The following is a 22,864-nucleotide window of genomic DNA, read 5'->3' on the forward strand; positions in this document are numbered from 1 at the left end:
TGTGTCTAGACATACAGAAAAATAATGTAAGCCTAGAATTAGACATTAATAGAGAACGTGAGAAGGACTGTACATTTATAATAGAGATAAGAAAACAGTAATCTCTCTTTAGCAATATAATTTTCTTCTTATAATGTTATTATATGTAAGTTACTTTATTAATAGATAGTAGGCATTGAGTCCATTATCTCCTGTGTGTGTCTATTACCCAGTGTTCTGTCTGGTGTGGGTGTACAGATAAGTCTTATGATTTAAGTATGTAGTATTATTCCTGCTTTTTATACCTTTGTGTTTTACTATATTATTTCCTGCTGTGTTCATTATCTGATTTTGTTACATATTTTTGATATGTAATTGGATGGATTAGGGGTACAAAAAGGAGAATGATTTCTTATATTGAGGATTATATGTATTTATTTTGAAATCATAATTACTGTTGATATTTAAAACAGGAATTTCTGCTCACATTGCTGGACTAGACTACAGGTGAATCCTAGACAAAAGATACATTGTTGATATAACAGGATGCCAGAGACTGCTGTAATTTAATAAGAATGGAAGATTTTCCACTTGCCAAGGTCTAATTACGTAACCTTAGGAATATTTACATTTCATTTACAAGTCAATGAGGGTTACATGAGAAGCTGGTCTGATTAAACAAATTTTAAGAATGTAATTAGATTTCAAATTAAATTTCACCTGGACACAAGGTGATTCTTAGACAAAAGATCCATTTGTTGACATAACAGTTTTGCAGAGACTACTGTAAATGTAATAACAATGGAAGATTTTCCACCTGCAAAGCTCTAATTAGCATTTTCCTTTGTAGTAAGAATGTTTATATCTCATTTACAAGTCAATGAGGTCTACAGGAGAAGCTGCATCAAATTTTAAGAATGTAATTCAATTTTAATTAAAATCTCACCTGGACACAAACAGTCTGAGAAAACCTTTTCATCATCACAGGAACTACTGAAGAGAGATGGGGGAGGAATGAGTATAAATAGGCTGTATCAGGCTAGTGTTAGTTAGTGGATGGTTGAGTTGGTGGCTGGAGAGCTGGAAGGATGGAACAGTCAGGATAATAAAGAGGGAAAGAGATAGAAGGAGAAATCCCCAGAGTAAGGTAATTATATTTTGTATACAATTATATTGATACATACACAAAGGTTTCTAGATATTATGTTGTAAAAATTGTATTGTTGGAAACCTAGGATGTGGTTGTACCTTAACAATGTTTATATAGTTAATATTGTAATCCAACATAATTATAATTATTAGGACTGTGAACTGTGAATTTTAGTTTTTATATATATATATAAATATATATATATATATATATATATATATATATATATATATATATATATATATATATATATATATATATAAATTTCTAGTGCTTGGTAGGATCCATTTTTGAAACGCTGCCACATGATTAGCTGACTAGATATTTGCATTACTCCAGAACCATTTTTTTCTTTCTTAGTGTACTTGTTGTCTATTTTGTTCATAAGGGTATTACCTGCAACTAAATATGTAAATTGCTTAAATAGTAGTGAGTAGGAAGGGAGTCCAATATCTCCTGTATATAACATAATTATATGTTGTATGGGTGTACAAATAAGCCTGTAGTTTCTATGTATGCATTATTACTCCTGCTTTATATACCTTGGTGTTTTACCATCCTATTATCACTCTCCCTATGTGTGATTTATCTGATTTTCTAAATCTGTCTTTGGCTGCTCAAGGATGTGTTTGAAGCAAGAGCTGAGTCTTTATATTGAGCATTAATAATATTATTGTATTATATTTTATGTGCATACAATATTTGATATTTGTAGGTATTACAACTTTTGTAGGGTAGCAGGAGCATTGACTTGAAGAGGTTTTATATACATGTTTATATTGAACAGTGAATAATTTGGAAATCAGTTTTACTGCTGATATTTAGAACAGACATTTTTACTCACACCCTCTGCCTAGACAATATGTGAAACCTAAACAAAAGATCTCTTTGATGAACAGGATGTTCGAGAACGCTATGATCTAATTAGCATAGATGATTTTACCACCTGTCAAGGTCTAATCAAAATCTTCCTTTGACGTTGAGAATGTTTATACCTCATTTACAAGTTAAGGAGGTTTACAGGAGTTGCTACTCTGATGACAGAAAATGTATGAATTTCATGATCACCTAATTTAAATGTCACCTTAAGACAGAGTCTTTCATCATCCTGGAAACTATAGAAGAGAGATGGGGAGGAATGACTATAAATAGGCTGTATCAGGATAGAGTTAGTAAGTTGGTGGCTGGAGAGCTGGAAGGATGGAACAGTAAGAATGAGCAGGAAAGAGGTAGAAGGAGAAACCTACAGAGTAAGGTAATTGTGTTTCACATACAAACGTATTGATACATACACAAACATTTGGAGCTATTATGTTGTAGATATTGTTGTAAATATGGAATGTATGGTAATTTTTAACAATGACAAATTGAGTGAATTTTAAGTATTTTTTATAAAGGTGATCACATTCTCACTGTTTGAGTCCCCATTTTATCCTTTATAAAATAAGGATCAATATATTGTGATAATATACTAATAATGTATGCAAAGTGATAATAGTATTCCAATTGTTTCTGTAGGAAATGAGTGATCTCTTTTTGTTTTGTTAGTATAGATAAAGGTTTATCTAGTTCTGTAGCTCTTTTAAAGTATAGAAGTATGTTAAAAATTACTCTGTGCATCAGTTTAGCATTTTTTTTATATAGAAATGATTAACTCAGTCTGAGAGAAATACTCACACATACACTACCAGGCACAGATACACATTTCTATTATAATATATGTCTGTCATTTATTTTTTCCTGTCATTTTGTTTCTTTTCCAGATATACCCTAAACTGAAACACCAAACCTACCCTTGTCTTTTACATAGAAATCTAATATCATCCCTTAAAATAAACTGGTAGTTCCTGCTACCGACCCAGGGATGAACACTGTCAGCCAACATGGTGCGATGCTGCTGTTTCCTCTGCACACCTCACACTGATCAGACTACTGGAAGATGTTATCAGTATCCCCATGTCCATGATGTGTGCAGAGAAAATACAGTATCCTGGTGCATCTGCTGAGAACAGTTGTACAGGATTGGTAGTTAGTATTACCTGTCTATGGTCAGTGCAGGAGATGAGTAACATATAATCAGCATGTTCTGAGGTCAGAATATGATCATTATAGAAACAATTACAGAATCAATAATAGACAGAAATATAGCAAATATCACTGATTCTGCACTTGCTGTTGATTGCCGCCTTCTTGTAGACTGAGGGCCACCAACCCCAATGAGTTAAAGACAAAAAAAATTCAAAAACTAACAAGTAAATGGCACTATACAACAGTCCCAAAGGAGTTCCACCTGTCATACACAGTATTACAGTATACAGTTGTTTCTGTTTTACATCAGTTGGCTGTCTGCAGATTAGGGAAATCTATTGTTAAAATTCCACAAATTGTATAAATCAGGAATCATATTGAAGTAACATTAAAGGATGAAACATTTCCTACAAAGTTATTATTTTTTTGGCAGAGACTATAGCATGCACAAATACGTTATTTACGTTACATTAGTATACCACCACTAATTATAGTAGTCAAGAGTTTCCAAGCCACATGGATACCACTGAAATACATAACATGGAGATAATGCAAGAAAATTATTTCTGCATTATTCTCTCACAGTCGCCCCTATGACATGTATTTCAGGCTGTGTGGATATAGCTCATTTGCCTGCTGAACATGTTGGATTTTTAATTTCTTAAAAATGTCAAATTTGCACATAATACATGAGAACTCTAGAGACAATTGTTTCTTAAATATTACACTTAACCACACTTTAGCTTAAATAAAATTAAAACATAATAAGACTTTATACAATGAAAGAAGCAGTACTGTGCAGTTACATAGTATACATAGGGTGAGAGAAGTGGCACTGTGCACGTGTCTATACATAAAGTAAAGAGTGGAAGCCTAGAATAAGATATTGATAGACAACGAGAAAATAAGGACTGTGCATTTATAATACCTATAAGAAAACAGTGATTTCTCTTTAGCAATATTCCTCTTATAACATTATAATAATATAATATCTAAATTACTCCATTAATAGATAGTAGGTAGAGATTCCATTATCTCCTGTGTGCAGATATTTACCAATGTTTTGTATTGTGTTGGTGTACAAATACATATTTTGATTTTCTGTGACTATGTAGTATTAATTCTGTTGTTTTTACCATACTATCTCCCTCTGGGTACTTTATCTGATTTTATTGATCTGTACTTGGCTGGATGAGGATACAGGAAGGAGGATGAGCTATTATATTGAGGATTATTTGTATTTATTTTGAAAGCATAGTTACTGCTTATATTTAAAAAAAAAAGGTATTTCTGCTCACATTGTCTGCCTAGAATAGATGTGAATCCTAAACAAAAGATCTATTTGTTGACATAACAGGATGTCAGAGACTGATATGATTCGGTAAGAATGGAGGATCTTCCATCTGCCAAGGTCTAATTAGCATTTCCTTTGTAACAAGTGACCTTAAGAATGTTAATACCTCACTTACAAGTCAATCAGTTATTCATGAGAAGCTGCTCTGATGAAAAGAAAATAACAATGTAATTAGATTTTAATTTAAATTTCACCTGGAGACAAACAGTCTGAGAATACCAATTCACTATCACAGGACAACTGAAGAGAAATGGGGGAGGAATGAAATAAAATTAAAATTTCACCCTGAGACAAAGTCTGATAATACTTTTTTATCATCACAGGAGCTACTGAAGAAAGATGGGGGAGGAATGAGTATAAATAGACAGTATCAGGCTAGTGTTAGTTAGTGGATGGTTGAGTTGGTGGCTGGAGAGCTGGAAGGATGGAACAGTAAGAATAATCAGGAGGGAAAGAGTTAGAAGGAGAAATCCCCAGAGTAAGGTAATTATATTTTGCATACAATTGTATTGTTTTAAATCTAGGATGTGGTTGCGTCTTAATAACATTTATATAATTAGTATTATAAAATAACAGATATTAATTATTAGGGTACACAACTGTGAATTTTATATTTTTATATTTAATAGTAAATATTGTATTGCCAAATAAAGCTGGGTTTACATGTCTTGAACTTTAAATATTCTGATAATACTTTTTATATTACCATATCTACTTTCTCCTATTGTTGGTGGGGTAGTTAGATATTACACCACGCTGTCTTCAGCTTCTGATGGTAAAGCCTGTATAGCTGCTGTATCTGCTGCAGATAAGATTCACAAGCCGAGGGAATCTAAACTGCTTGTGTAAACTTGCTATTAATCTGCATAATTTAGCCATTGGATGGGTTTTAAAGAAAAGTTTTGTGAGAAAAACACACAGAAGTTGTATTCTTTTCAAATGTGAGTTTACCACCACACTGATTACTGGCTCTGCCATATTCAGTATTACAATATACAGTTGTTTCTCTTTTACATGAGTTGGCTCTCTGAGGATTAGGGACATTTTTTGTTAAAAATGCACAAATTGTAACAAGAAAGAATCACACTGAACTAACATTAAAGGATCAAACATAATCTGCATTATTATTTGGAACTGACTATCATACACAAAGAGCTATTGTTGAAACTTTTCCTGGTTCTGTACTGGATAAAAGACAGTGTTTATTATCTTAATAAGTTTCAGAATGTGCTGCTGTAGTATATTGACCTCTGTCCTGCATAATTGACTGGCAGTGGAGTCCCAGCAATGTAGCAAAGTACACAAAAATAGTCAGTGACTGGGTCATACTTGTGCTTCTTTTACAAAATAACCCCCCCCCCCTCTACACTGTTAATGTAGATTTACCCAGATAATAATTATGTGTTTAACTATTTACTATTTTCTGACAGGTGAATTAATGACCAGACATCCATCTAAAAACAGAAGACAGCTGCGTAAAAGGACATTGATCTCCGAACATCTGAATGTTCAAACTTAAATCCTCACCAAACAAGAGATCCCGGCCACAGACATCAATTCTTCTTAAACTCTAGAGGGTTATCACAAGCTGTTTTCATTTTCTGAGTAGGAAAAACCTTCTACAACTAAGTTGTTACTACCCAAACACACAATGAGTTTCACAGAGGAGAAACCATTTTCATGTTCTGAATGTAACAGATGTTTTACATTAAAATCAAAGCTGGCCATACATCAGAGGAGTCACACAGGAGAGAAACCATATCAATGCTCTGAGTGTAGCAAGTGTTTTAGCCAGAAGTCTGGACTTGTTGAACATCAGAGGATTCACACAGGAGAGAAACCATTTATATGCTCTGAATGTAGCAACTGTTTTATACAGAAGTCAAGTCTTGTAAATCATCAGAGGACGCACACCGGAGAGAAACCATTTAAATGTTCTGAATGTAGCAAGTGTTTTGCCAGAAAGTCAACTCTTGTTGATCATCAGAGAACTCACACTGGAGAGAAACCGTTTAAATGCTCTGAATGTAGCAAGTGTTTTACTAACCGCTCAAATCTTGTTCAACACCAGAGGATTCACACAGGTTAAAAACCATTTAACTGCTCTGAATGTAGCAAGTGTTTTATCTGCAAGTCAAATCTTAATATACATCAGAAGTTTCACAGAGGGAAGAAGACAATTAAATGCTCTGAATGCAGCAAGTGTTTTATTAGCAGTTCAAATCTTGTTCAACACCAGAGGATTCACACCAGAGAGAGACCATTTAAATGCTTTGTATGCAGCAAGTGTTTTATCTTCAAATCAGATTTTCTAAAACATCAAATGATCCACACAAAACAGTCCCTTTAAGCTATTGAATGTAACGTGTGTCATAGCAGAGTCAACGTTTATATCCACCATAATATCCATGCAATGGAGAAGCAAGTTTTTTTTATAGTGGCAAAAATTAAATCCTTGGTAAATGTCAGAGAATCCTGGAGAGATTTGTCAAGTGGACCTAGGGGAATTTTCCCCTAATTTCCCTCTATGCTATGAGCTAGAACTGCAGTTCACAGAAAATGGCCATGAGACTCCCATTCCTGAGCTATGTAATGTTCTGATGTCCTGATTATGAGAGTGTTGAAATTATTGCAAAAAAGCTTTCTCTCCAGCAGAGTTCCAGCAGTTCTTCTCAGTTCTTGGATTACATCTATGACAGACAGAGCTACTAATAATACATTTTTCTTCAGGAACACTGCATACTATTTTATTAGTCTCTGTTATACCTCATTTCCTTCCCATCATACCTTTCAATTCCTTTTTTACCTACTTCTGTTATGAATACTTTGTACTATTTAGTAAAATCTTATGAGTAAAACACTGGTTGTTGTATGCCATAGCAACCAATCAGGTCATCACATTTGTTGATTTGATGACATCAGGTTGCTATAGCTGATATCTGGTTGCTATGAGTCACAATACATCTTACTTTTCACTCCTTGTTATTAAAAAGATTCCACAGAGGTTAAATTGTTACCAGGCTATTAAAAAAAACTTCACCTGCTTTAAAACTAGTAGCACATTCAAATTATGCAAAAAAAGGGACTTAGAAAGTCCCTTCCCCTGAGGCACTGGAAAACCCTGATCCCCCTTTTAGACAGCAATTTCTAACTAAAACTTGATACTGGCATCTATAGAAAAATTATGTGCCTAATTAATTAATAAGTTCCACAAAATATCCCAAATTTGGTGTGATTGGTTTATTTACAATAGCTTCTTTACTTTTCACTCTTCCAATACTCATAACCAGGACATATCGGCCCTCTTCTAAGAAATATAGGCAGTTAATTGGTTTGATTGTTGGATAGTTTCACATTTTGTTCCCTTTTAAGTGCAAGCCGGCTGTCGGGGGTCTTATCATAAGTCTCTATTCTAACATCCCCCACCTTTCTATAGATAGTTCTATTTGAACTTTGGCTTATCCAATAGCCTTAGTTTAAGACCAATCCACTGCCCTATTATATATACTTGTCCTATATCTGGTTATTAGATGCTCTCTGTCTGACTTGCATGTTGCCCATTATTCTGCCTATTTGTTTCTTTTCTGCTATTGTATATTAAGTGGGATGAAATTTACAAATAAAGTTATTTTAAAAAAAGTTGCTTAGTGTATAATGATCCAAATTAGACAGGACTGTCCAGAATATAGACTGAGTGACCGTGTTCAAATAATATCTGTAATAACCATTTATGATACTTTCATAATGTTACATTAACATCTAGATTTACTAAACTGCGGGTTTGGTAAAGTGGAGATGTTGCCAATAGCAACCAGTCAGATTCTAGTTATCATTTATTTAGTGCATTCTACATAATGACAGCTAGAATCTGATTAGTTGCTGTAGGCAACATCTCTACTTTTTCAAACCCGCAGTTTAGTATATATACCCCTTGGTGTTAAGTAAAAAATGATAAGGGTAAATCTGTATATTCTGTTTTTGATTGCGGAACTAATATCTTTTTTCACTAATATTGGATATTATATTTTCTTCCATCAATAGGATTTATTGAAGTTTTGTGTTTAAACAGAGGAGGGATACAGAAAAAAAAGGGGGAATATAAGGGGTGCTTACATAGTGGGGAGCAAATATAACAGTAAATATCTAGAAATACACAATACATCTAGGTACATATTATCAGAAGTTAGTGGGGGAATAGACAATCACCTTGCCATGAGAACTTAGCTAGAGACGAAGAGTCTTGTAGTAATGGTAGGAGAAGGAGGAGGGTTGACTAGGTCCGGGGGGTGTATAAGTCTAGAGCCTTCTCCGTGGGTTGTAAATATGTACCACGACATCCATTTAACAATGGGGAAGATGATGTCATCGAGTTTGGAGCATTCAAAGTCTCCATTCGGGAACTAAAGTGGATTTTTACTATGACCTTATGAGTGGTAGGGGAAGATGGTTGTTTCCATAGTTGTACTATTGCCACTTTAGCGGCTACCAAAAAATGACCCTATACATAGCGATGGTGTCTGGGCAATTGTTCAGGGTAGAGATGTAGGAAGGCTGTAATTGGAGTCGGGGGTTGGGACAGTTTCCTGGCTAGGTCAAAGACTTTGTTAAATAATGGTTGAATTACCGTGCACAGCCAATACACATGCATAAGGTCTCCCACCTCTCCACAGTTACGCCTGTAAAATTTAGAGTGATTAGGCCATATCTTCTGGAGGCAGGCTGGAGCGAGGTAATAATTTAATAATTAAAATATTTAAATAACATTTCTACGTGATTGGTACTGTATTGTAGATATATTATTATGAATAGTCTCCCATTGAGCCGGGGAAATGGAGAAATTGAGACCTATCTCCCACTTAGTTTGAGAGATATGTTTGGGGTTGTCAGACATGCAGGAAAGATGTTGGTACCAAAAAGTGATACCCCCTTTATTGCTGCCCCTAGTTAATTTTGAGAGGAGAATAGGTGGTTGTGGGAGGAGTGGGGAATTTTAACGATGAAGGTCCCCCATCCAGTGCTGCAACCGCAGCTATTTGTGGAAATCTTCGGATATGTTGCAAGTAGCTGTGCATAGGAGCAGAGACCCCCAGAACCGAATACATGTGCAAGGGAGGAGATTCCCACCCGGACCCAGCTGGAAACATCAAAATCTGGGAGCAATGTTGACACTATAAGGAGAGAGATATTGTTGAATGGAGGGGTAAAGTGAGTGGCGTCTCCATGTCCCAAACTTTAAGAGCATCACTAATAGAGGTCGGGGAGTTAGAGGAATAGGGCCTCATCGATTTTGGGAGCCATATCAGGTCTGATATAGAGCACACAGGATGGATAGCATGTTCTTTATCTACACAGGGTTTTTGTACAGTGGAGAGGGACCAATTTCTAATCTGAAAGAGTTTTCATACCTCTTGATACCATCTGGCAATGCTAAGCCGCAAGTCTTTTAGATAGGGTCATCCGGGCACAAGAAAGCCTGGATGGTAGACCTCTCCAGATATAGCGGAGCGTTAATGAGTGAAGTGTGGTCATAAATTTCTTTGGAATAATATAGGGGGAAGTTCTCAATAGGTACATGAGCTTGGGAAGAAGCAACATTTTGTAAGCTGCCACCCGGCCCAGGTGTATTTAAATCTGGATTTTAAATGTGTCAAGGTTTCTAGGGGTATATTAAGGGGGAGCACTTTAGTCTTGGTGGTATTTAGCTTGTAATATGAGGCCTGTTGGTATTTTTGTAGTATAGGAAGTAGTGAGTCCAGTGAGGTTTCTGGGTCAGAGATAAACAATAAAACGTAATCTGCAAATAAGCACAGACTGTGGCAGGTCTCCCCAAGGTCTAAACCCCTGCAAGAGTAGAATCTTCTAAGATATTCCGCCAAGGGTTCAATTGATAAAACAGATATTGGATATTCTACTACATTTTGAAAGATTAAAACAAGGGTAGCAGCTCATGTGGGGCTGACAATCTGGCAACCAATAATAAAAATGCCCAAAAAAACATTTATCATTGCCATCATAAGGGTGGCCTCATAAGTGCACTGATATCTCTTATTAACTTCATTTCCCAGAGTTTTTTTCCAAGTTGCAATCACAGCCGGAGTAACTGCTAGTGTGGATGAGCCGTTACTTTCCCTACACAATCTGTAGCTCCCAGTAAAATACACTCCTCCAAGTTTATTTTACCTACTTCTATCAATTCCTTTAACTCAGGACTTGAGTTCAGGTAGTGCAAAATCCCCATCTAGAAATAGGACTGTACGGCCACAAACAGCTCATTCACGGTGTGAACTCTATGTGAGCTAGTACTGCGTTAAATTAAATGTTTTTTCTTTCCTTTCAAGACTGGGATCCTTGGATTTAAAGCAGATTAAGAATATGCCAATGGTGCCAGCCTGGATATAGGTCATCAATAAGAAGACTAAATGAGGGTTTGCTATATCAGTGTTTATTTAAAACAAAGTGTCTTATTGTATTTTATTAATTCCCTGGTGCACTACATGGTATCCTGTCACTTGGGGGTTGCCAAGTACCAGCATGCTCTGGTTGCCACTTAATGGCAGCCTGGGCATGCTGAGACCTGTAGCGAAACACTGACAAAATGCTTCAGCTCATCTGCTTTTTAGTACATTTCCACACACCCACCACACCAGGAGTATGAGAGTAGCCATAAAACTCTACAACACCCAGGCTGGTGGCACTATAGCAGGGAAACCCGAAGTCTGTGGTCCCCCTGCCATAGAGCGAAACCAGCCCTATATCAGAGGAGCACAGGGTTGATTATACCTGTGGGAAAGTGTCTGCATTTTTTTGTGTGTGTCTGAACCCCGCAGGAGGTTGGTGAGCCTGTGCCCACTGAAGCCTGAGTTTTATGTTCTTAGCTGACCATAGTTTAACATGAGTGAGAATTAGCAGCTCAACCATTTTGTAGGTGACATAAATCTCACTCCATGATAGTAATGAATCTGCGGGTTGTGTATGAAATGTCGACAATGAACATTTTGACATTCAGTAGGTTGACACTATAAAGTTGAGAGTCAGAATGTTGACACAGGTAAAAGGTCGTCATTCAAAATGTCCACATGTTCTTTAGGTAGACAAAGTTAAAATGTCGACATTGTGAATGCCAACAGGTTGCAATGTCGACAGTCACAATGTTGACATAAAGCTTTAGATTTAACGATAGCAGGGAAACCCGCAGGGTGGGGTCTTCCTGCCATAATGACAAACCATCCCCAATCCCGGATGGATTCCCTAAGGAATTTCAGAGTCTAATCCTAAAGTCTTGTCACAAGTACTCAGATCTCCACAGTCATACCTTGTGTGTAACAATTCCCCTTTTGGGATGCTCTTGTGTGGGGAAACTGGGAGCTAGAGCCATGAAGGATATTATTTGTGCTGTTGCTTTTCTGAATTTATCTGTTGACACTTCACTCTTATCCATCATGAATATTGTTATGTCTAGGAAGGTCACTCTTTCTGAGTTAATTTCAAAACTTAGTTTCAAATTTATTTAATTAATGTTCAAATCATTTATGAATTCAATGAAGATTTCTCTATTGTATGTTTTTCATTCTCTTCAGTAAATACTACCTCTCTCCCACCATCCTAGATAGAGATTCGCATAGGTGGGGGCACATGTTGTCCTCAATATGTTTTATTGTTATGTGTAGTTAACAGTGTTCTTCTATGTTATGTATGCCGGTGGATATGGATGATCCACTCTTCATTAATCGCTGAATGTATACATCTATTTGCAAGTGTAAACAAACACGTCTGTGATCACAACCATGCCTCTTTTGGGATTAATCACGCATGCGCATTGGAGTTACTGCCAAGCCTCGTTTTCAATTGAGATGCCGATCACATAGCCGAGATCACTTTATGGACTTTAAACCTACTTTGTGCACCTCATACCCCGTTACATTAATAAAGATTCCAGCTTCAGAAGCGAAACGCGTTGGTGGAGCGGGGTTTTGTTTTCTACATACTGAGTCACTTGTATCGGCAGAAGGAGGACGTACCCGGGCATAACATCTATGCTTCCTTCGAGATATGCATTATTACAGATACTATACAGTATGAATTTTTAGGACATTGTTCCCTGTGCATATTTTACCAGCCACATTTATTCATAATAAAATGGTATTATACTAGATATGCTTTGCTTTCCTGTTTATATGCCGAGAGTGTCGGAATATTTGGGAACAAAGACACCACAAGACATCATCCAGCTTCAATCTTGGTGAGCCTTATATTTGCAGCTGTTTTGTAAGCAGATTTCATAAGGGATTTTATTTGGTGTGAAATATTCACTAAAGCAGAGGGCTTTTACGATTCTGTACACCTTGGAAGAAGGGTCTAAATATCTTTGGGATTTTCATTTATATTTCTTCACTTTGTGATTTCATTATATGCACAGACTATATTAGCCTATGTTTGTGTATGTTTGGAGATTGTTTCCTAATGCTATATAACGTACAAGACTCATATCGATGTAATAAGAGTAATGTCCTCTGTTGAATTGTCATTTGGGAGAGTGAGCGCTCAAGGTACACAAATTTGTTTACATGTTCAGTTCTTCTAGGAAAGTGACTTTCCCATGTGTACCTTAGGCTGCACAATTACACATTAGCGCCAATTCTTGTCACAATTTTATTTTACTAATGTCAGTATAAGTTTAATTACAGATGTTAAAATACAATGTGACCTCCAGAGAATAGTGGGTTGTTAATTAGAGTTTGTGTGATAGTGCCCATGCCATCACCATGTGGAATGCAAGTGTACAATTACCTGACATCCATAGTGACAAGCAAACAATTGTCTTCTGGAAATACTGAAGTTCATCAAATTAATGAATTCTGTTTAATCAGGAAAAAGTTGAGGTAGTCCCTGTACATAAGTTGGGGTAATAATCCACATATTTAGATGTTAAGAAAGTGATCCCTTTGCAGATATTAGGGATCTTCTCTGGGGGTATGTAACATTCTTGTGAATCTTGGGAACTGTACATAAAACTGGTCTAATGGTTAAGTCACAAGTCAAAAAGTGTTTTGCATTGATATCCTACCAACCATCGGTGAAGCCTAACTGGATCATAGAATCAATATGGGCTTTAAACTCTAAAGAAGGATCACAGTCCAATTGTAAAAATGCATCTGAATCAATGAGTTGCTGTAAGACTTCATTGCGATAATATCACTATAGCTTCCCTGGCCGAATAATAATATGGTGATAATATTAATTAGTACAATATTGATCATTTCTTTAAGGGCATGTCTCTAAAAACTTAAACAATTATGCTTTTAGCGCCCTTGTATCGGTTTATCGGGTAATACATTCTAGGTGTAAAAAAAACTTGGTTTATAAGTGATTAAAGCCTTCTTAAAATTCTATTTTTATTTAAGATTTCTTTGCATTTTATATAAATCACTTTTCATCTCTGACTGGATAAAAGAAGAAACAAAGTTGAGACCTTTCCAAAAGATGTTTTTTTTTTAATTGTAGACAGTTTTCTTTTAGAAATACCATAAATTATGTTTTGCAGACACCCATTGTTGATTTTAGTGATCCTGTGCCTTGGGCCACCCCTCCTCAGATGGCGTCTTTTTCTTCTTCTCTGCCTTTTGTACTGGTATATTTCATTCCTAAAAAAGGAGAACGGTCTGAAGAGCAGCCATGTGAAGTATCCCCTCTGGAAAGGGGAGTGCTTGATGCCTCACTAGAGGTTGTTTCCTGGAAAAATACACCTCTTCTTTGAAAGTGCCTGTTGGGTCTATGGGGTCTAGAAATTTATCCCCCAAAAGTTTATATTCCTTATATTATAATCTAGAGAAGCTTTTGGAGTTTGACTTTCTTGAACGAGATATACTCTTCTCCATATTGAGTTACCTTATAAGACATCTTCTTAAACCGATCATTCAATACAATGTAAGCTTGTAAATCATTAATCTTGGTGGTTTAATCTCTGTCATCCACCAAATCCTTCCTTACCTCCTTAATAACCAGAAGGATCAAATCCATGGAACATTTGTTTCAAAACGCATTCCATTTACTACAGAAATCAGGGTTTGAACGGCCATAGTGGGCTGGTTAATGAATTTAAAGAATCTAGGTATTTGTTTAGTTTTATAATAGTCCGATAGAGTGACTGCATGGAAATGTAAATCCACCTCTATTTTCTTAAATGTTAATACGTTATTCTAAATATCTCTAGAATTTGCACAAAAGTGCCAATAGCAATACAATTGTGTCTCTATATGCATGTATAAATCATTCCATTAATAATATAAATCTGGGTATCAATATATATTTATATATTTTCTATTACCAGTACTGTGGTATCATGTGTGTAATAGATTGTAAGCTCGTTTGGGCAGGGCCATCTTTATCTTCTATCTGCCTAAATAATAGGGGAATCCTAAACAAATGATCCATGTGTTGACATAACAGGATGTGATCTAATTAGAATGCAAGATTGTCCACCACCTGACGAGGCCTCATTAGAATTTTCCTTTGTAGTAAGTGACCTTAGGAATGTTTATACCTCAAGTCCAGCAGGATGACACTAGATGCAGCTCTAGTGAAATAAAACTTTATGAGAACCTAATTTAAATTTCACCTTAAAACAAAGAGTCTGAGAATATCTTTTGGTCATCCTGGGAACTATAGAAGAGAGATGGGGAGAAATGACTATAAATAGATGGTATCATGCTATTGTATATACATTGCTATAGTATTGCTAATAGATTGTAAGCTCATTTGGATTACAGTTTACATGAGAAGCTGCTTGATAAAAGAAACTATATGAACTTTATATACCTTAATTTTCACCTCCAGACAAAGAGTCTGAGAATATCTTTTTACAGAGGTGCATATTAACCGATTTAAAAGCGTTTTCAAAACCTGCCTTTAAAATCAGGCCCCTTATGAGTAGTCTTAAACCCATAATTCATAAATATTTTATACTTCCAAGTACATAATGTCCAAATAGATGTTCCAAGGGATTCCAAAACCTGAAATGTAGAAGTGTATGATTCACTTGGATCTTCCTACTATCTGATCCATATTTCAACATAGAGGTACCTTTGCTAAATTCAACCATATGTTGGCTATTTGTATTACCAAGCATGACAATACTGCCTAGAGAAATTCCTCTTGTGGTGAAACTGGAGATGCCAGTATAGCTAGAAAAGTTTATCCTGGCTGAAATCTTTATTAAAGAATGAAACATATCCTACAAAGTTATTATTTTTTGGAAGTGACTATCATACAAACAGGAGTTCTTTACATTATATTAGTATAATACCAGTAATTATAGTAGTCAAGAGTTTTCAAACCATATGGAAACCACTGAAATGCATGAAGATAATGTAAGAATTATTTATGCATTATTCTCTCACAGTCATGACATCTATTTGATTTCAGGCTTTGCGGAAATAGCTTATTTGCCTGCTGTACATGTTAAGTTTTTAATTTCTTTAAATTGTCATTTCTGCACATAATACATGAGAACCCTCAGCACAATTGTTTCTTAAATATTACACTTAACCGCATGTTTGCTTAATAAAACATAACAAGACTTTATAGAATGAAGTAGTACTGTGTAGTTACAGCCATACATAGAACAAGAGAAGTGTCAGTGTGCACGTGTCTTTATGCATAAAGGGAATAATGGAAGCCTAGAATTAGACATTGAAAGACAACTGCACGTTAATTATACAGATAAGAAACAATGATCTCTCTTTAGCAAGATAATATTCCTCTTATAACATTATAGTAACATAATATGTACATTATTTTATTAATAGATAGTAGGTAGCGATTCCATTATCTCCTGGATATATCCCAATGTTTTGTCTTGGGTTGGTGTACAGATAAGTCTTTTGATGTACTGTGAGTATGTAGTATTAATGCTGGTATTTTTACCATACATTCTCCCTCTGTGTTCTTTATCTGATTTTGTTGATCTGTACTTGGCTGGATGAGGAGGTACAAGAAGGAGGATGAGTTCTTATATTAAGGATTATTTCTATTTATTTTGAAATCATAGTTACTGCTGCTTTTTAATACAAGCCTTTCTGCTCACACTGTCTGCCTAGACTAGAGGAGAATTCTAAACACAAGATCCATTTGTTGACATAACAGGATGTCAGAGACTGCTGTAATCTAATAAGAATGGAATATTTTCCACCTGCCAAAGGCTAATTAGCATTTTCTTTGTAGTAAGAATGTGTATATCTAATTTTCAATTCAATGAGGTCTACACGAGAAGCTGCTCTGATGAATCAAAGCTTTAAGAATGTAATTCGATTTTAATTTAAATTTCACCTGGACATAAACAGTCTGAGAATAGTTTGTATTTTAATTGTTATGGCACACAATTGTGATTTTTTAATTCTATAATTTTATATATATATTATTATTGCATTATAAAACTGGGTTTACATGTCTTGAGCTGTAAATATCCATATAATCCTCATATGGAAACTTTCTACTTTTCTATAGTTTGCCGTGTAGTTAGGTCTGTATGAACCATTATAAATATTAAAAAATATTTAAAAAAGTAAAATATTTCAAATTATATTGATGCCATGTCCAGGTGTTCAACTAAATTGTATGAACCATATATGTAAGGATAGGGATATTTAGTTGTCCCATAACCTTAAAAGCCAACTTTTGTTGTAGAATTCCTTAACATTAATGTCAAATAGTTTCATGAGTCACCAATTGTATACATCATAATAAATGTAGTGCTATAATTATTCTATAAATGATTAAAGATAAAAACATTCACACGCACAATCAGTGGCCACTTTCTAGGTACATTTTTTTAGTACTTGGTTGGATTTATCTTTAAATTGCTGCCACGACTGGCAGATTAGATGTGTGCGTTACTCCAGAGTGACTCATTTTTTTATTTATTTATTTGTTTTTTTCCTTAGTATTCTTGTTGTCTATTTTGTTCATGGGAGCATCACCTACAACTAAATATTTAACTTGCTTAAATAGTACTGTGTAGTTAGGGAGTCCACTATCTCCTGTGCAGATGTATCACATGTTTTATCTAGTGTGTGTGTGTGTGTACATATAAGCCTTTAGTTTTGATCTATGTATGCATTATTAATGCTAATTTTTATACCTTGGTGTTTTTACCGTACTATTAGTATTCTCCCTCTGTGTGCTTTATCTGAATTTGCAAAACTGTCCTTGGCTGAATTAATTACAAGTTTCATAAGGTAGCAGGAGCATTGACTTGAGGAGGTTTTATATAGAAGTTTATTTTAACAGTGAATAATTGGGAAGATAGTTACTGCTGATATTTAGAACAGCTCTTTCTGCTCCCACTCTCTGCCTAGACAATATGTGAAACCTAAACAATAGATCCTTTTGTTGACATAACAGGGTGTCCGAGAATGCTGTGATCTAATCAGAATAGACTATTGTGCTATCTGTCAAGGTCTAATCCGATTTGTCCTTAGTAATAAGTGGCCTTAAGAATGTTTGTGCCTCATTTACAAGTCCAAAAGTTTAACATGAGACACTGCTCTTAAGACAGAAAATGTATAAATTTTATGAAAGCCTAATTTAAATGTCACCTTATAACAAAGAGTCTTTTATCATCCTGGAAACTATAAAAGAGAGATGGGGAGGAATGACTATAAATAGGCTGTATCAGGATAGAGTTAGTGAGTTGGTGACTGGAGAGCTGGAAGGATGGAACAGTAAGAATGAGCCGGAAAGAGGTAGAAGGAGAAATCTCCAGAGTAAGGTAATTGTATTTCACATACAAATGTACTGATACATACACAAACCTTTGGAGCTATTATGTTGTAGATATTGTTATAAATATGGAATGTATGGTGTCTTTGAACAATGTTTCATTGAGTGATGTTCAGTAGTTTTATAAACGTGATCACATTCCCCATTTTATCCTTTATAAATTAAAGATAGATATCTTGTGATAATATACTTATAATGTGTCAAAGTGATAATAGTTTTCCATTTTTTTCTTGTTTCAGCTGTCTTCTGTAGGAAATGAATGAACTATTTTGTTTTGTTAGCATATATAAAGGTGTATTTAGTTGTGTAGCTCTTCTACAGTATAAAAGAATCAGTTTAGCATTTATTTATTTTTTATATAGAAATGATGAACTCAGACTGAGAGAAACGCTCACACATACACTGACAGGCACAGATATACATTTCTCTAATAGTAACATTTCTCTTGTCACTTATCTTTTCTATCAATTTGTTCCGTTTCCCGATATATCCTAAACTCAGACACCAAACCTATCCATGTCTCTTAATCGAAATCTACTATCATCCCTTAAAATAAACTGGTAGCTCATGTTACTGACCCTGGGATGAACGCTGTCAGTCAACATGGTGCAATGCTGCTGTTTCCTCTGCACACCTCACACTGATCAGACTACTGGAAGATGTTTGAAAAAAGAACTGAACGGTACCTTATGTGGCTCAGGGGCACTCAAAGGATAATGAGATTATTTAAAACTTATATAAATTTTATTAATGTTAATTAAAATATAACTACTAGAATATGGTTAGGAGTAGTGAAATATTAAAAACAAGTATATGACACAATGAACCAAAGGTAATGACTGTTAAGATCGATAGGTAGACTATCGAAACGTGCTGATTCTCCAATAGTCTTTATCAGTTTAAGACGGGTGCTGAATATAATAGAGAGTTATCATAGACTCCCTGCTGAGCAGTAATCATTAAAGGGGTTAGATTATGAATCCACTGGGTATTGGTCATACATGAATATGTATCCCTAATTGGGGATTGATGATACACAAGTGTCCTCTCTCAGATTATTACATGTGATGAGAGTCAAAGATCATAATGTGTTCTTATAGTATGCCCCAATCCTTTAATTTTCCCGGTATTTGTCATGTGGGATTAATTCCAGATCCCACCAGTCAAAAATTATATATGCGAGAAATATCCCTTTAAGGATCAGGAATCACATTACACATAAGGAGACGATCCCTAATTGGATTATAGTGATCTTAATCACAGAATTTGATAACCAATGTCCAATAGTTATATAAGTCCCTTCTCTTTTATTTGGGGTGAAATGTGAAAGTGTATAATGCCTTGCTCAAACTGTATTACTCCTATAGAGAAAAGACATAACGGACTGTAATTGCCATCAGCCGTTAGTCCTATACTGATACTGCTACTAAGTTGGCAATAGTAGCCTATGATATCGACTAATCTAAGCAGTCACACTACAAAACCTGCTCAGCCCTATAGCATCCCAAACTATATAATAATATATTAGAACAGGAGAGAAGCAGCACGTGTAACGCCGACGCGCGTTTCACTCTGCTAAGCTTTATCAAGTTTTTAATATTTCACTACTCCTAACCATATTCTAGTAGTTATATTTTAATTGACATTAATAACATTTATATAAGTTTTAAATAATCTCATTATCCTTTGAGTGCCCCTGAGACACATAAGGTGCCTTTCAGTTCTTTTTTCAAACTTTGTAATTTTTGTGGGTGCACCTATTTCCAGATGTGAAACCAATACACATAAAATGTGACATTAAGATATTAATGATTTTTCATATCTGGAGTATGTAGGATTATCCTGGTGCGATAGGGTGGTTCTGTATATACTGGAAGATGTTATCAGTATCCCCATGTCCATGATGTGTGCAGAGAAAATACAGCATCCCGGTGCATCGGCTGTGAACAGTTGTGCCAGGATTGGTAGTTAGTATTACCTGTCTATGGTCAGTGCAGGAGATGAGTAACATATAATCAGCATGTTCAGAGATCAGAATATCATGATTATAGAAATAATTACAGAATCAATAATAGACAGTAATAGAGCAAATACCACTGATTCTACACTAGTTATTGATTGCTGCAAACTTGCAGACTTAGGGTCACCGATCCCAATGAATTAAAGATACATTTTAAAAAATAACAAATAAATGTCATTATAAAACAGTCCCAAAGAAGTTCCACCTCACTCTTCTTGTGATTGAAAGAAAGTGAAAGATAATGGAAACGTGCTATTAATCTGAACTATTTAGCCCTTGGATGGGTTTTAACGAAAAGTGTTGTGAGAAGAGAAACACACAGAAGTCTTATTGCTTCCATTGCAAATGTGAGTTTACCACCACACTGAACACTGTCTCTGTCATATACAATATTACACTATATAGTTGTTTCTCTATTACATGAGTTAGCTGTCTGAAGACTATGGAATATTTTTGTTAATATTGCACAAATTGTGTAAAGAAAGAACCACGGTGAAATAGCATTAAGGGATGAAACATATTCTACAAACGTATTATTTTTTGGAAGAGACTATCATACAGAAAGAACTGTAGTTGAAATTTATCCTGGGTCTGTACTGGATAAAAGACAGTGTTTATTATCTTAATACGTTTTGGTATGTGCTGCTGAAGGATAGTGATCTCTGTCCTCCAAATGTTATGTATATATTAATTATGTGATTAATGATTAACTAACTTTTTTTCTGACAGGTAAATTAATGAACAGAATTAACTCCAAAAACAGAAAAAAAAATTGGAAAAATACATTGTTCTCTGAACATCTGATTGGTCAAACAAAAATCTCACCGAACAAGTCTTCTCGGCCACAGGCATCAATAGTTCATAAACTCTAGAGGATTATCACAAGCTGTTCTCATTTTTTAAATAGGACAAATCCTGTATAACTAACATCATGAGTTTCACAGAAGAGAAACTATTTCAATGTTCTGAATGTAGCAAATGTTTTACATTTAAATCACAACTGACTGTACATCATAGGAGTCACACAGGAGAGAAACCATTTCAATGCTCTGAATGTAGCAAGTGTTTTACCCAGATGTCTGGTCTCGTTCAACATCAGAGATCTCACACAGGAGAGAAACCATTTAAATGCTCTGAATGCATCAAATGTTTTACCAGCAAAACAAGTCTTGAAAGACATCAGATGATTCACACAGGAGAGAAACCATTTCAATGCTCGGAATGTAGCAACTGTTTTATGCACAAGTTGGATCTTTTAAGACATCATAGTACTCACACTGGAGAAAAACCATTCAAATGCTCTGAATGTAGCAAGTGTTTTGTGCATAAATCACATCTTGTTCGCCATCAGAGGACTTACACTGGAGAGAAACTATTTAAATGTTTTGAATGTAGCAAGTGCTTTACCAACAACATAAATCTTGTTATACATCACAGAATTCACACTGGAGAGAAACCATTTAAATGCTCTGAATGTAGCAAGTGTTTTACCAAAAAGTCAAATCTTGATGAACATCTGAGAACTCACACCGGAGAGAAACCATTTAAATGCTCTGAATGTAGCAAGTGTTTTTTACTTAAATCAGGACTTGTAAATCATCAAAGGATTCACACAGGGGAGAAACCATTTAAATGCTCTGAATGCAGCAAATGTTTTGCCCAAACGTCATATCTTGTTCAACACCAGAGGATTCACACAGGGGAGAAATCATTTAAATGCTCTGAATGCAGCAAGTGTTTTACTAACCGTTCAAATCTTGTTCAACACCAGAGGATTCACACCAGAGATAAACCATAATCTGAATGCAAGTGAAAACCTTGTTATACATCAGAAGTTTCACACAGAGGAAAAGCCATAATTTCCCTAAAGACTTTATGTTTTCAAAATTCCTTTCAGAGGTTGTTATTTCCATCCTATATTATCTTCTCATCACCGCTAAATAAACCATTACCCAGGCGACATGAACTTAAATGGGTGGCAGATTTGTGCATTTCCTTTTGGTGGTATCTGGTTCCTATAAGGCTGAAAAGCATATATGGTACCTCCTTGTATCTGTGTTGGAGGGTTTGTGGAGAGCTGGGGTCCTTCCTCCATATTTGGTGGTCCTGTATAAATAAATGCTGTTTTGGGTTGATACAGCTTCTCTTATTAGTGATATTACTACAGATCTGATTACTTATTGCTGGATGTTCTTGATAAGCTCTCTAAGAAATTATCCGTACAGGTCCCCAATGCGGCCAAGGTGATCGGTTGCGAGGCACTGGAAATACCCTGATCCCCCCTTTAGACAGCAACTTCTAACTTAAAACTTGATATCTGGCGTTCATGGAAAAAATATTTGCCTACTTATATAATATGTCGCACAAATTCTCACAAATATCATGTGATTGGTTTATGTACAATAGCTCGTTTGCTTCTCACTCTTCCAACACTCATACCCAGGACATATCGTCCCCTTCGTTTAAATATAACCAGTTAATTGGTTTGATTGTTGGATAGTTTCACATTCTGTTCCCTTTTAAGTGCAAGCCAGCCGCCGGGGGTCTACTTTTCCCC

At 35.4% G+C, this 22,864-nt stretch overlaps 1 protein-coding gene across 1 annotated transcript; it reads left to right on the forward strand.

Moving 5' to 3' along the window:
- Positions 1 to 2,267: 2,267 nt before the first annotated feature.
- LOC142150622 (uncharacterized) lies at positions 2,268 to 22,105 on the forward strand. Its single transcript, XM_075205821.1, has 3 exons — positions 2,268 to 2,384; positions 6,391 to 6,595; positions 21,420 to 22,105. The coding sequence occupies exons 1-3, from the start codon at positions 2,268 to 2,270 to the stop codon at positions 22,103 to 22,105; spliced, it is 1,008 nt and encodes a 335-aa protein (XP_075061922.1).
- The last annotated feature ends 759 nt before the right edge of the window (positions 22,106 to 22,864 follow it).

Source organism: Mixophyes fleayi, chromosome 4 (genome assembly GCF_038048845.1).
Source record: "Mixophyes fleayi isolate aMixFle1 chromosome 4, aMixFle1.hap1, whole genome shotgun sequence".
Lineage (NCBI taxonomy): Eukaryota > Metazoa > Chordata > Amphibia > Anura > Limnodynastidae > Mixophyes > Mixophyes fleayi.